The 16,300-nt window shown below is 39.8% G+C and overlaps 1 protein-coding gene across 3 annotated transcripts in view; it reads right to left on the reverse strand.

The window, feature by feature from the left end:
- Positions 1–3,892: 3,892 nt before the first annotated feature.
- NAP1L4 (nucleosome assembly protein 1 like 4) overlaps positions 3,893–16,300 on the reverse strand; it is a 28,601-nt gene continuing 16,193 nt past the window's right edge. The window contains exons 11-17 of one of the 3 annotated variants that reach the window (XR_012764673.1): positions 16,090–16,235; positions 14,430–14,452; positions 13,664–13,783; positions 13,339–13,368; positions 11,939–12,016; positions 10,752–10,789; positions 3,893–5,172 (exon numbers count right to left, since the gene is read on the reverse strand). Coding sequence is in view for 2 of the 3 variants with exons in the window: in XM_075427498.1 (XP_075283613.1) it covers positions 5,134–5,172; positions 11,939–11,995; positions 13,339–13,368; positions 13,664–13,783; positions 14,430–14,452; positions 16,090–16,235 (415 nt within the window). In the remaining variant the exon portion in view is untranslated. The remainder of the gene's footprint in view (positions 5,173–10,751; positions 10,790–11,938; positions 12,017–13,338; positions 13,369–13,663; positions 13,784–14,429; positions 14,453–16,089; positions 16,236–16,300) is intronic. The other 2 variants (XM_075427499.1, XM_075427498.1) reach the window with 2 other exon arrangements.

Below are 16,300 nucleotides of genomic sequence, written 5' to 3' on the forward strand. Positions count from 1 at the left end.
TAATAAGAAAAAGGAAGAGAAAAAATCCCAAAGCCTTCTTAAGTGTGACCTTAACACTGTTGGTCAAGTAGGCATTAATGCTAAGACACTGAGGCACGTTCCTCGTGTACCTCTAAAAGGTGGGCAAGCATGGACTCTACAACCGCTGGAGGGAATTTGCTTTGCAAAAAGATCAATTTAATAGCTCACAAAGAATATTTGCACGGTGCAAAGAAGATTTGCGTAGACCAACGGTCCTTCTTTTCCAGCGACATCCTATGTTCTTTGGTTTCTGCCCCAAGCAGGGGCAAATCTTTCTTTCCCCCCCCTCTTTGGGTCATGCTGCATAACGAGTAAAATCCTTTCTGTACCATTTCCCTTCGCTTCAGCCTATTAAGCTGGGATGGTTCTGGTATTGGTTATTTTTAACTTTCCGATGCTGGGGGCAAGCGGTGTGGCAGGGCCAAGTCAGCAAGAGGCCACGGCATCACTGACGATGGCTCCTTCGGAAAAGGAAAATTTGCTAGGAGGGTTTTTGGGTTCTTTTTCATAAACGGGGCTGTTACCGGGACGGCTGGCACAAGCCGGGAGGCTGGCGATTGGCACACAGGCTCGCTGGGTTGTGTTAACCTGGGCTGGCATCCCCACAAGGTGCCCAGATTCCCACGGTAAAAACCGGAGGGCAAGGCATCTTGCGCAAGAGGCAAGCACGCTGCTGGGTGGAGCGTGCGTTTTTGCTTGTGTAATGAATGGCAAGGTGAACGAGCAGAGAGGAAAGCCGGTCCGGAAACAGAAGCTGGCACTTGGCGAACAGCTCAGGCTTCATTCACACGATGCTTCATTAACAGGGCACAGGCTTGCATTTTTATTTTTTCTATTCTTTTGTTTTTTGGTTTGGTTTTTTTTTTTTTGGATGCTTGTCAAACTGGAGTGACTTACAGTGTTTATTGTTTGGGCTTCCTGGCCTTGGCCTGCAAGAGGCTGGAGGTATTTAGGACAGCAATATGAGCATATGGAAAAAAAAAATAGCTGTGCCTGCTATTAGTGTGATGACTATAAACTGCTTGGGAAAGGCAGATGAAGGTTCTTCCAGGCGCAGATCACAGCTACAGTGACAGAGCTGTTTGCACACAGGTTATAGTGAAAAACAGGGACAACACAGGTGAAAGGAGCTGTCGTGAACAGATACTGTACTGACACAAAATCAACACCTCCCAGACTTCATTTAGGAAATAATACAAGTCTCAATCACTGGGAAGAGGCAGAGGGTGAAGAAGGGTGAATCCAACACTTCTGTGTGTGGTTTTTTTTAACATACTGCCATTTACAACACGTTATGCAGAGGTGTTTTGCAGGAGCCCAAAGTGAACTACTTCACTTTTTTCCAAAGCCACACGTTGGTGGACATAAAAAGCCACGGGACCCGTTCAAGTTTAGCCATGGCAAGGCTTTGGGAGCACATAACATGGGCTCCAGCAGCAGAAGCCAGTCTCCCACCTATCTTGCATCATCTACTGCTTGCTCTGATAGGCTCACTTAGAAAGGCTGGCTCTTCTGTTTTCTGGCTGAGCTATCGCTGCTTCCAAAAGGGCCTGAGCAAAGATGCTTCCGAAGAAGGCGCAAACTTCAGGTGCAAGGTCAGAAGGTTATGTGCTACCTCAGCGTAATGCCAGGCAGCCGGGGCACGTCTCACATCTTGGACTCGCCTCCCGGATCGCCGAGCCGGCAAGGAGCGAGCCATTTCCTCGTGCCATAACTGGTCTGACCTCTTCTCACGCACTCCTCTCCAGCGTGGGCCTCCTCCGGACTGCGCTCTGCTGAGCTGGCTGCCTCCGTGAGACCTCATTTCCTGCAGGAACTGCCGCCAAGGCAGCATTTCACTGAGGATGAATTTATTACGAGTCTCCTTTATTTTAAAACAGGAAAAGCCTGTTGAATCAGGAGAGTGGAAACACGCAGAGACCATTTTAATTTTTCCAGCTACCGCAAATCCTAACCAGATAGCAAACCCCAGATAACTGAACTTTCTGGAACCGGCCCGAAAGCTTCTAGCTCTCTGTTATCCAGAAACCAAGCTCCCAGGAAAGTACCCTAACACTGTGCAAAAGACGCTGGAGAAACCGCAGCCCGTGTCCAATTTTCAGCTGGAAGCAGAGTATTTGCCGTTTGTTTCTGTACCAGATAGGGCAGCGGGGTAGCACCTGCAAGGCTTTCTTCCTAGACAACTGAGGTGCTGCGCAGCTATTAATCACACTGCAGCCCAAGTAGGCGACATGCCAAATTACTCTCGCTTGGAGCCCTTCCAGCTGCTTCAACTTTCAGACCCAGATATGGAGCTTCCCCCTCCTCCAAATGAGAAGCTACCAACATGAAGACTGCATCAAAAGAGCGTGCTCCCACAGATGAAACTTCACAGCTCCTTTTATCAGGTTGCTGCGATGGTAATCAGGCATGTGTGCATGTAGGCTCACTTTTTTGGTATCGCCTCACCACTTTTAGAACTTCCCACCTTAGTTTTACACAGGGCCTCCAACTCATTTGTCTTAAGGCACAATCTTCAGAAAATACCAATACTGATTTTTTTAAATTTTCCAACAGTTCATCACTCTTACTTCCTTCTCGCACACCCACACTCCCTGTATTTACCACCCAGCCTGGATCTGCCCAGTTGTGACATTCTGGCAACCAACCCATCAGTTCTTCATACTCTTTTCTGCTGAAGGAACGAGCTGAGCTGTTGAAGTACCTGCTAGCGCAGACATAGTCTACAAATAACCTTCTGAAAACAGAGAAGTCTATGAAATGCTTGTATTTGCCACTACCAGCTACACCTGTAATGCCAGGCTACAGCCGGGTTTGACAAGATCTGTTTTCTGCTAGGCTGTGTCGACTGGCCGTAGCTCCGCTTTAACAAACCCCAGCTCAGCTTTCCCATCACTTTCCTGAGGACAAGCATCTCGCCAGGCAGCCTCGCCACCCACCCATCTCATTTGCGCTCCCTGACTGCTGGCACATTTGCTCTGCATGTTCTGGAATTTCCCGTTTTCTCAAAATTAAAGGTAGCTTTTCAGGATTCATGCACATAAATTCCTTCGGTTTGCTAATTTGCAGATGTTTATCTCCAGGTAGCAGCACTCCTGTTTAACCATGTAGTGGAAAGTACTTCTTTCGGATGGGGAAATACCGTTTAATTTCTTCTGATATAAAAAGAAAAAAGGCTGGTCAAATACCTCTATTTGATGTGCCTAACACACCCAGCACTGTCATTAGCCAGTCTGCACGTGCGCAAACACGATTCATCGTTCCTCCCCTTGTCACCAGGGAACGCCAGGGATGTGCCTTTACACTGTTCCCTGTGCCCGCTGCAGCAGACTACAGTCTAAGGACCGGTTACAAAAACTCTTTTTAAAGAAAAGTTCAGAACCTATCCCTAGTCCTGCTGCCTTCCCGTCCCTTGCTCCTGCCTTAACCCTATGGCACCCGAGCATTAGTGCCACGCACTTTCTCACTGCAGGGTATTGATGTGGGGCCATCTCAGCATGGTGTAAACCAGTTAGTGCTGCCCAGCACCCCATTTAGTCCATGACCAAACTGCAGAGATCATGTGGCACCTTTGATAATTATGGTGCCCCAAAAACCCACCCAACTCCTACAAAACATTGCAGACAGCTGAAAGTTAAGGAAACTGTTCACTTCAAATTGAGGAAGTTTGTTCTGATTTACATCAGAGAACCCCATAATGCAATATTTACAAGGGCTCCTTCTCTTTGGCTTTTGACAAGAGGAAACCAGCAGGATGTTCAGGCAAGAGCTGGCAGAGACCAAACAGCTGGCATGGCCCTTGCTGAACGCTTCATCGTCCACTACCCAAAGTCAAAGGGATATTCATTATGGACCAGACGGGCACCAACGATCATGTTTCACAACTTTAATAGAATATTCTATCTATTCTGTACAAATTGAAAACACGGTATTAAGTTACAAATGTGTAAGGTAAGGCTGGAGCACTCTACATGCCTGGTCACAGTGTTGATACAGCTGCTATTCAACTGCTGCCAGAGGCTGGCAATGGAAGGTGAAACTAGAAACGTGTACCTGAAGTGCCACGCAACAACAATAAGTAGTTTTCAAGACTCCAGAGCTTTAAATAAATTGTGGAATGGAATAATTTCAGTGTTGCAAGAAAGACACCAAAACTTCAGATTTATTGAATTGAATTTTGATCAATTTCTGTGTTCGTAGTGACAGGTCCTTCCATGCTGGACACTAAGCAATAAGAGCACTAGAAATTTTCTGGTTCTTTGGCTGCAACCCACTTCCACCAACCGCAACAGCTTGTCCTGTGCATTTTGATCTTCATCCAGAAGAGTTGTCATTTTGATGCAAGTTCGTTTCCTCTGTCTAGACTACTACATTGAGACCAATTCAAATTATGTGTTTTACAAGTACCCATATTGTATGCAAAAGAGGAAGAAGATTTTCAAGTATATTAAAAACCATTAAAAAGCACTAATTCTGTCAAAGTACATACAAACATGAATAAATAAATAGTAAGATGAACAACTAAGTTTCAAATATGACACCCCCTTCAATGAAGTAAAATTACTTCAATTCAATTGGTTTTACTGAGATAATAAATATGACATTTAAAGCTGCTCAAGCACTAGTTCAATTTGTAGGTTGCAAGAAACATTAAAAAACGGGGGAAGGAACTAGCAAAAAAAGTCATATTGCTCTATCTGTTTGTGCTACCGTACATGTAATCCATTTACTTTAGCTTCTCGGCACATTGCTATTCCACAACTGTCAATGTTTAACAAGAAAATGGATAATCCTAACTTGGTAGTCTGGACTACTCCCCTATGCATAGGGCAAAAGGCTCTAAAGGCCTACTGACATACTCAGCTACAGTGTACCAACGGCTGTAGAGTGTGCTTTATTTAAACCTCATATTTCCCAAATGCATTGAAGTTGCCACTGTACATGTTAAGCAATAAAGAAAAGTTAGTGAAAATCATGCATTTTAGAACAAATTAGTTTTAAGCATTGTTAATAAGATTGTGCTGCAGCGATGGAATATCCTGAACTGCAGGCCAGGTATCCAAATATTTGTTACAAGTTGTTCAAATATCACTTCCAAGTGGTATTTCCTTATTACTGTTGTTTGCATTCAGCAGGTTGGCTGGAATCTTTCTGTATAAATGCAAAAAGAAGAAGAAAAAAAACCCAGTTCAAAATCAAAGTGGCAAACAAGAAAATAATGCAACAAATAAAAGACATGGACTATGCAGTTTTGAACTAGCCAGAGATATCATTAGCATGTACAAAAAAGCTACATGGAAACTCAAGCTAGATCATAAACTTCCGAACAGTAGTCACTGTATTTATCGAGTTGTTCCCCACCCCACCCCCCTTGGTACCCCATAATACTTTTAATCTGCATTTGTGTTCTTTACACTCCATCCAGTAGGCCAAGGCTCAAACAAACCAGAAAGCAAACCACCCCTTACTGCCCCCAACCAGAGGCTCAGTTTGACTTTCAGTTCCTATTAGCACAGCTTGACAATAAACTGCCGCCTCCTCACTAACTCTGAGGGGGGAGGCAGGCAGGGACGGCAGGCTGCTTATTCCGCAGCACGTTTTGAGCTTTTCCTTAGAAGCCTTGACCTTTCTGCTAAGGTGATAAAAATGTAATTAATGTGTTGATTTAATCACCAGCAGGTAACTATTCAACAGTTTAACACTGGGCAAGAAGTCCACATGTTAATCTGAGTATGTGAAAGTAGAAACACCTTCATTAGGTAGTAAAACAACTTCCCCTTTGGCAAAAGGAAGTGTATTTGGGAAGGAGAACAAGTACTCAACAGCTAAGAACTTCAGGTTTTACACTGCACTTCTTGCTTCTTTGTCATAAAATAGGATTGTTAGAAAGCAGGAGAATTTGTTTCGTGCATTTCCTTTTTGTTTCTCCCTTTACCATTCTTAATACAGTTTATCATAAAAAAATAGCAGTCACGGAAACCCACTGAATTCTAGTAAAGAAAAATACAGGTATAAAAACAAGACACCTTGAACATTACTGAACACAAAATAAAATGTTTCTTGGCAGCTGTCCTAAAGAAGATGTTGTGAAAGAAGCAAGCATGCAAGAGTTCACTATACATCGAGTGACCACGAGCTAAGACAGTTTCAGCATTTTGCCTGTGGTGAGGAAGAACAGCTGCAACTAAGATTCCTTATCATAAGTTTTGCCCTTGCTAATCTGCACTAAACCCAGACTGTTTTTCTCTTCCTCACCTAAAATGCTTCAGGGTTATAGCGGTCACTATCATTCCCACTAGAAGTCTGGATTAAAGTCTCTTCTGCACAGAGATATGCCAAAGACCTTTCAGACTTCCACCTTGTGGTTTTCCTCCCTCAGCACCTCTGGCTAACTTCAACTTTCTACTCTCTCATCTGCCTGGGGTTCCAAACAATACTGATGTGAATTAATTTTCACCAATCTGGGACTAAATACAGCATTAATTCCCTCTTGAAAAGGGGGCTATGTTTACATAGATCATAAAACTAGCATTTTCTCTCTTAAAAAAAAATTCTGACTTCCACCGGTAATACATTGCATGCTATTCCTTTTAATTTAGATGCAGACAAAGTAACAACATTTTAAGCAAAAAGCTTTCCAAAAGTATCTATTTTTCTTGTAACTGCTTTGTATTTGAACATGACCACAGAGTAGTGCACAGCATCACTTCCCCTCCCCATGCATTCTGGACAAGAGCCATAATCCAGTAACAAACCCGTTATTTGGAAAGTACTTCAAAAATCTTTCCATCTCCTTCCTCCCTATTCACCTGTTATATTTAGATCACTTAAAGGTTGACCACTGCAACCATTTCAGACAAATTTTAATGATCAACCAGAATCCTTGCTATATTTTCTAATAAACTTCATTATCTTCTCTTTATACTTGTCTTTATTTTTGTAAACATTTAAATCATATTATTGCATATAAATATCCTGTAAAAACTGAGTCACAGAGATTACAAGGGTCCTTCTTAAGGACTTTTCAGTGTTGATGACTGCTCTGAGACAAAAAAAACAGTTTAAGGGGTTCTCAGATATGAGTCAGCTGTTTTGAGAATTAAGAGAAATACTGCTGGTTTATGCCATTTTTAGCTTACAGTTAAGGGCGTATCTATCTTGACCATATATATTATATATATATGCATAAGGTGTTTACGCAGAGCATAAGTAACAAAGCAGTATCTCAGACCCAGGTTCCAACATAATCCATTTTCCTCCACCACTTCAACAGCAGAGCACTGCTCCTAGGGAGCAAGCCAGCACTTCAACTCCGTATCGCCTTCAGTTACCGCTCGGCCTCACATCAAGCGTCTCTCAGTCTAATCCTGAGACGGTAACAGTGCAGGTAGCTCACCACAATTTTTTTCAAGTTACAGCTGCCCCATCAGGCACATACATGTTGAAATTTATCTTTGGCCTCTAATAGCTCCAGTAAGACCAGACCCCAAGGCGTGAGTGTGATCAAGATACTACATCCATACTCCCTCGGACAAGGCTATTAAGTCTGAGCCTGCTCTTCCCACAGTGCCCAGACTGTTGGTGACATTTGGTCAGCCAACCACTACCAATCTACTCCTTAGCCTTAGACAGACCCTCCGCTATTTATCTCCCCATTCTAGCAAGATTTTCTTTCATGCTACATTTTCCTGAATTAACTCTCAAGATATCTTAGAAATGGTGGCAAAGTGCATCGGCCAGGCAACAAAGGCCAGAGAGACTTTAACTGGCAAAGTTAAGGAGGAACTGCATCTTATTTTAAAACAAATTTCGCAGCAAATACATGTACTGAAGGTCACTACCAGTGCTACAGAGACAAGTAAGAACTCTCCTTGTCATAAAGAGATTCTCTATAGTCATGAATAATGACTTAAGTTCATATGAAAAGCTGTAGGATTTTTAAATATTTACATCTTTAAAGTATTTAATAATATTTACTTATTCTGTGCAAGGAGTTTAAACTATTCCAGGCCTTTGACTCCAGTGTGAGACACTGTTCCAACTAAGATAAACAAGATAAATGAGACCCCCTCCTGTTTTTCCTCTTTTGCTAACAAGCATCCATATGAAGCTGTTCTGCCACTGCCTCCTATTTATTACATCACTTGCTCAGAATTAAAAAAAAAATAAATTACTCTTGCTACACTAGACATGAACATTTTTATTCTGGCATTTGGTTATCCAGGAAAACAATGCAAGAAACTTGAGCTAATCAGCTTACATACAGACCACTTGCTCAGACATCAGCAATTACATCAGCTAAACTGCATCAGCTGCCTATGGACATAGAGGACATGTATCAAATTTAAAGAGGGAGTTTCACCTAAAATTTGCAGGATCATAGGGCTAAAATTGAGAAGCAGGTCTGAAGTAAAATTGATTTCATGACTTTCATACACACAGCCCATGACAGATATTTCTACCCATCCAATTAATCTGGTGTCCTACAGGATGAGGGCAGAAGTCCAACCATTCATGCCATTTATCTTAGCAATTTAATCCTTTCAAATCAGGCCTTTTTCACATAAAGTTACTGCTGAAGTTTCTGAACTTCTATTCCTCTTCAGTGTTTAAACAGATTAGGCAGGACACATTCCTAGGTGATTCAAAGAGCAGTTGAGTCTTTACCTCCTTACAAATAGCTTTTTCAGAAGCTTCCTATCCGTTACATCAAGATCTCATCGGACTCCCAAACCGACTTTGCTGCCAACAGCGGGATCAATGCAGACAACAGGCACTAAAGCTTCCAGCAGAGAAAGAAGAAAGCCTTTCAATATTTCAAATGTCCTACCATGAAACAGTCCAGTTAGGAATCGTAAAGCTAAAGGTTTAGCTTTGTTCATCTTCTAATCTATGACACTGAATGAAGAAAAGCAAGGATATCAAACATATACCCAGGAAGTAAATTCAGAGCTAACTGGAGCTAAGCAAGGGGTCTGAACTGCCTCCTCCACAAATGGACAGAACCCTTCAAAAGGCTCTGAAAACAAATTTGCTGGTAACAGGCCCTTCTGCTACTGTTACTTAGAAGATAGACTAATCACCTTGAAGCACAGACAGTCTCTCCCCACAGCAGCTTTTTAGTTGGCAATTCAAAACGGCATTCTATACTACCTTGTCAGATACTTCTCTATTCAATCTTAATGTCAGTAAAATACAGGCAGCTAAAGGAACGGGCCATGCAAGCACACAGAAAAATACACTAGATGAAACAAGCTACATTATCTGTTTTTGTAGTATTTTCTGAAGCTACTTCCAATTATCTGCTCAGTCTTCCAAAGCCACAACTTACATAAAATGCAAGTGTTTTCTCTAGGAGATGATAATGACCTGGTTTTAACTGAACAACTCAAATGTACTTAAAACTGACAAGAGTGACAGGAAGGAAGGAGGAAAACTTCACAAAGCAGAAAGCACTGACATTATGTAGCAAATGCACTACGACAATAAAGGAGAAGGTAATATGGAAATGACTGAAGAGAAACTGGATTTGAAAAGAAAACAGACCAAAGAACAATTCTTTTTTGTGTACATGAAAAGGAAAGCTATTCTAGATATAAGAATGGCAGGGGGGTGAACTGAAAGGTAAAGAGGGGCAAGGGACAGGGAGAAACAGGACCCAAAAATGGGACACACAGAAGCAGGAATGGAAAACACATCAGGGGTATGAGTCTTCAAAGCCAAAAAAATAGAATTCCAAGCTGACTTGAGAAACTGAAGCCAGTGCCTGAAAATTTTTGATTGTAAGAAGGGAAGACAGCTGTGTAACAGATTGCAGCAGGACAAGGTATAAGCTGTTGTGACCAATGGACATTACACTATTGCAGGTGAATCAACAGTGCAACAACGTCGAGGCAGGGTGGCTGACTTCTCAAAGTGTACCAGATTGGAAATAAAACAAAAGCTAAATTTTGAGTTTCACAAAGGCAAAGAAGGGCATTCTCTATGCAGACAACAGTTTCTCTTGAGTAACCAAAGGGAAAAAAAAAGATACGAGCCTAAAATACAGGAGGAAAAAGTATGAAGTCTCTTGCAGGCATTCCTCTCTACGAGGCATGTGATGAAAGGTGAAAGATGACAGCATACAAGAGAAGGAACTATTCTTTGTTTTTTTTTCTTCCTTTAAACAGAGGCAGATGAGCAGGAGAGCAATACCTGTACAGAATCACGAGAGCTCAACAAAAGGCCTCCAACAGTGACTGACCGCCTTTGTCAGGCAGTATAAATATGAATAATGTTGGAAAAGACGTACTAAGTTAGCTGATGACTTAACGAGAGTTCTCAAGAAAAGCAGGGGAGACTTAGGAAGTAATTTGCAAATACACCAGAAACAGTAGAGAGACACAGCATCAAATCAGAAATAAGGAAAAAATAAAAGTCTGACAAGTCTCAGTATTTTTTATTATGTGTACATGTGGTTTGACTGCTACAAAGGCCAAGCAGAAGTTCTGCCTGGAAGGCAGAGAGGTCATCCTGAAAAATCTCATTTAATGATATGATTTAAAGGCATTCAGTTCTATACACATGTCTTTATTTTTTATTAATAAAGCCTAAACTCTGAAGTCACTATTCCCCCACTTCTTTTTCCCATACAAGGAAGAAAAAAACCCCAAAACCCTACAAAACAGACCACATTGCATGGCTACAAATGGGACTCTTGGAAGTTAGGTATGAATGGAATTCCACCTTACCTAGAAATGTATGAATGATAAACAGACTTAAATTACACCTAAATGGGAAAAAATTGAAAGGAACTGTCAGCATGAATGAAAAGTGAAATGTACAAAATAATACAGGAGGCAACAACTATAATCTTCCAAGAAACTAAGCTTTTTTCTACAGAACACCAAATCCTTTAAGATACTTGATACTTAGCACAAATATACTTTGACTCCGAACTAGCATTATCTCAGCTGTCCCACTTTTTTTCCATTACAAGTACACCACTGCATTTTGATCCTGCAGAACAAAGTCAGAATACTCATTTCTGCCACTTCAAACCTGTTTGACCAATCTTTCCACAAGACAGACTTTCTTCAGTATACAGTACTTCTTATGAAAGAAAAACAAGCTCAATTCTTGATATGGTAACAAAAAGCATTTACTAGTGATATGATGATGTATATAAAACTCGATGTCAGAAAAGTGACATGTTAAGTTGCTTTTAAGACTTTCATCTAAAGATCAAGCAGCTTTTCATGCCCTTCACTACTTCTCTGCGCCTTTAGGAAAAATTTGAGAGCTGATGGTTGAAGAATTAAATGAACACAAGTCTGTCATCACTGTCCCAGCTTCACTAAATGCAAGCATTAACTTCACCATGACTGAAGAACTGAAAAATACCTATCAGAAGGACCACTAACCCTTGAGGCTGAATTTTAAACCAGGTCTTGTAAAAATTCAAAGTTGGGGACTAACTTCTTTCTTTCTATCGGAGTAGAGAAATGTGGGGCTAACCTGCAGCCACCAGGACAATCAAAAAGAACAATTCTAAGACAAAAAAAACCAAACAAACAAGCTAGTTGAGACTTGTCAGACTAGTTGAAGTCCACCCACAGAATATTTGAATACAAGATCTTTCTAAAGAAAAAATACATATCATTATTATACAGAGATGTCGTTAAGGAGTAAAGTTTGGATATTATCTTTTTCGTGGTGCAGGCTGAAAGACAAAACCCATACATTTCCTGGATTTACGGAAGCATTCACTTCTCTTAAGAGCAATTTGAGTGCTGAAGAGATGAAAACACTACAGTCAGAAACTAGGGTGGTTCCTGATTTTTGATAATTTATTAATCTTTTCACAAACTACTATAATCTTAGTTACACTGCTCATGATTATAGTTTGCATTACAACTAAGCACACAAAAATCCTTACCTTAGGATCACTCTCTGCATCTTCCTCTTCTTCTCCCTCCTCTTCCCCCTCCAACTCCTATGACAAAATAGAGATAAACTAACAGAAATTAAAACAGGTTAAAAGTGCAACTTTCTGTAATGGAGAAAAAACAAAACAGCAAGTAATATTAGCACTGTATTCCAGAGTGTTTCAGATGTCAACATTAAAACTACTTGGGCTGACTTAAAAGAATTCAGCATCTTCAAAAACTTAAAGCAGAATCTTTACACAAAGTTTTAAAGCATAGATTTAAAAGATTCAGCATGGCTTAAGGCAACCTTCCTATATAAGTTGCTGCAATCTCCCAGCAATTTTTTAACTTCTACCGGATACACTACTTGGAATTTTACAGTCCGGGTAATAAATATACATGCCTAATTTTGTTCTTTGTTTTGACCTCCTTCCAAAGCATCTCTGCTTATCTGGATTACTGCGGACAGGCTATGTATTCCTGCACATAATTTTGTACTGGTTTTGCACTGTTGTACACACACCTACAGGCAACTAGTAACATCTTGCACTGGAGACAGATTAAAAACACACATACACTTCTATCAAGATTCAGTTTAACAAATAAAACTAAGAAAATGTTTAGTCACTTAACAGCCTAAGCACACAAGTCTGTATTGCAACTTGCAAAGACAAAAAAGAGACTGCATGTTGAAGGCTGCCAGCTCACATCAGACCACCAGCTCAATAACTTCTGGTGTACCCTATGGTGAACATGATGACAGTCAGCTATATACCTTTAACCAATTAGCAAGAACACAACAGTAAAAGCAGTTGAAGAAAACTATAATTATCTGTAAAGGATATTAGTTCATTTACGTGTGGTATCGTTTAGTGGTTTTGTGCAAAGCATTTCACAGTATGTTTGTTTTTATACAACATTACTGTAAGCGAACTACAGCTTTTGGTTTACTAGACATTCCAGCCTAAATTAAGCCTTTATCTCCAGCAGTTGCATGCTCTCTCCTTTACTTTACATTTAGCAAGGTCCAGTCTTCAAGCTTATGACAACTAGAAGTCGACACCTGAATTCCGCTACTGCCTAAGTAACAGATATTTAAAAATAAGACTGAAGGTTCTTATGATGCAGCACTCAAGGGAAAAAAAAACCCCACAACTTGTCTTTAATTTTTGACTTGTGGCAGAAAAATACTAGAAAAAGCTGGATAAACGTTCTTGCAGAATATACTTTTGTAAAGAGGAAAAACAGCCATAGATTTTGTAAGCCGGGAATGCTGAACTCTTTTGGAAAAAAGTACCACACACAAGAGCATTTATGAACAACTATTTTCTACTCCATATAGGACAATTTCTGGACCAGGAAGGCAGAAGGTAGTAGTTATCTATAAAAGATACAGTATGCATCTCACCTCCTCTTCACCTTCTTCACCTTCTTCAAACTGCAAAACAAACCCAAGGTTTTATTAGCTCTGCTAATATTTGCATAAAATCTTCTGTAGTAATAGGTCTAGCATATTCAAACACAGTAACTGAAACTGAGCTCCTTTCAAGAAGCAAAGATCAACTAACAACTCATAGCAAATGGAATGCTTCTTTCCTGTTCCTAAGTAACAGGAATCTATTCAGGTTTTTGTTATTGTCATGTAATTAATACTAAACACTAGTCTAATCAGAAAAGGAGAATGTTTATATCTACATGGTGACTAATAAACAAAATGCTGATAGCATACATACGTTATCATCATCTTCTATAGCTTCTCCAGTGAAATAAAGCACAGCACGAGGGACTATCCTTTCACGGAAGAAGTGTCCGATTTCAAAATCTGCTGCTAAAGTAAACTCTGAATCTTCATCCTGTAAAACACGTCAGTTTGATTTTTCTACTAAAAATGTGATATGCTACAGAGGACCAAAACAAAAGTATTTCAAAGTTATAGATTTGAGAAACTTCACACTGTCACAACATCAGCCTTCAGGTCACATGTACTTTCAGTATACTTAACTTTGTAACAAGAAAAGAAATATTGCAATCTAAATCCAGACTTGCAGAACTGAGATTTATTTTAAAAGTTTCCTCCTTTCTACATACGGGCTACTGGCCTGCTGAAACACCTTCTATTAAAAAATGCTCATATAGACTTTGCTGCTTCTGACACCTGACATTACAGAATTGTTCAGAACAGTGCAGATTTAAAAAAAAAAAAAAAAAAAATCCAAGATACCAGTCACACAGCAGTGCTGAGTGCATCTCTTCCCAACAGTGATCATTACAGATGTATTGGATCAGCAAGATGTGTAACAGCAAAATGTCAGTGGATTACCTGGAGAAGTCAACAGTATCTTTCATTTTACCAAGATGCAGTTTCACTTTGGTAAAAGCAAAAATCATGATAAAAAATACACAGTACTTAACAAAAGAACCTGAACAGTCACTATAGAGACGTTTAACAAAAAAGATATGGCAAAGTGCATTTGTGCCATGTCAGAAATGTAAACTTACCAGTGACTCTCCATCACCAGATACTGCAAAAAGAAAAGACAGTAAATTTAAGAAAAGTTCATAGTCTAGCCCACCTCCATATTCAAGATGACAAAACACAGTGTAAATAAAGACCTCATACCAGAAAACACTGGGGTTATGAAATTTTCAGAAGTTAACTCAAACCTCTAAAGACAATTCAGATTCATCCTAAATTAAAACCACAGAAATTGCACTTCCAAGAATTCTATGAGCTGTAATAAGAGTATCAAAGCTGCCATTTTGATGTAAAAGATTTCTGCAAAGGAAATACTCTTTCTACAACGATGGGTTCAGAAGGCATGCAGATCACATTTCTCCCCTCAAAGAGCAACATATTTTGTTTCTATATTAATGTTGTAATTACAGTAACTTTGTTTTGTTGCTAGAGCACTACGAACACTCTCCCCAAACACAGATGCTACCAAGTAGATTAACATTTTCTCATTAATTTGCAAAGCATTGTTGAGAAGAGGCCTGGTACTGTAATCAGTAAGGAACAGGGTGGGGTTTTTTTGTCTGTTTTCAAAACGAAAGGCAAAAAAAAAACCAACAAGCAAACACACCCCCAAAACCAGATTTCCCTCCTATATTTGGGTGCCATGGTACTGTGATCCTACTATGAAAGTGACAATTTAGCTCAGTCTGTTGTCAACTTGAAAATGCAAGTATCAACTGCAGGAGGTGTCAGTCTTATATATCTTATACTACATCCAGAGTATGTCCTTTAAGTATTTTAGAAAATCAATATAAAACCAACATGAGGCAAACAAATCTCCATCCCTTTCTGAAAGCAGCAACTACTTGTAACAAAAAAACCCAAAATAATCGCTTAAGTTAAAGGGCATTTCTGTACCAAACAAACTCCAACTTTGGAAATACTTATCACTTGTTTCTTATCCCCGTGTACATGGGTATTTGCGGTGGTACTGACAAGGGACAGGTAGTTCATAATAGCCCATGACTGAATCAAAAACTAATGTCCATTTTGCTCGATATATCTGTGAAGTCGACAAAGTAAACTGCTTCTTCCATCCATGTTTAAAAAAAAAAAAAAAAAAAAAAAAAAAAAAAAAAAAAGAAGTACAGCGGGAGATGTATAAGGAAGAAATAATGGTTTTGGAATCCAGCTAAAATGTTTTAATTATGTGAGTACACATCTAACATTAGATAACTAGGAAAATTAGGAAGGTATGTCAGGAGGGTGAGGGATCATTAATTAATCCCAGAAGAAACCACAGGAAGTTTGATCACTTAACAGAAAGGTTTAAATGAAACTGACATGCTATAACTTGACCAACACCAGAAGAGCTTTCTTTCACATGGTAAAAACCTCAAATTGATGCATGGAGCCATCCTGTGGTAAAACAAGTCAACTTCTCTAGGAGACTCTACATGAGACTCTTTCCATACTATGAAACCTGTTTACACAGCACACCTAATGGACAAATGCTACAGAACAACATCAGAATGAAATGATCTGTTTGGATGGGCTGCAGTTTGCTATCTTCCTCTAGATTAAGAAGAAAGTATACAATGCAGCACCATACATAGTTTGTAGATTTAAGTCATATAATACAAACACATATACATAAACCACAACTTATTTTGAAGATCCTAAATTCTCAATTTCCAAGCTTACCCTTTATTGGGCTGAAGAAGTTGAAAAAAGAATCATTAGGTACTTGTTTAGTAATTGTCCGAACCGTGCCGCGACCCTTGTGTTTCTGCTTTTTCTTGATTGTTTTAACTGTAACATTTTTTCCTTTCTTCCAGTCAATAGTACACCTAAAGAAAACATGTGGAAACAGCATTTTAACACAAGGTACCAGTGAAAATATGGAACCAAGCAT

This window comes from Opisthocomus hoazin, chromosome 7, assembly GCF_030867145.1.
Source record: "Opisthocomus hoazin isolate bOpiHoa1 chromosome 7, bOpiHoa1.hap1, whole genome shotgun sequence".
Lineage (NCBI taxonomy): Eukaryota > Metazoa > Chordata > Aves > Opisthocomiformes > Opisthocomidae > Opisthocomus > Opisthocomus hoazin.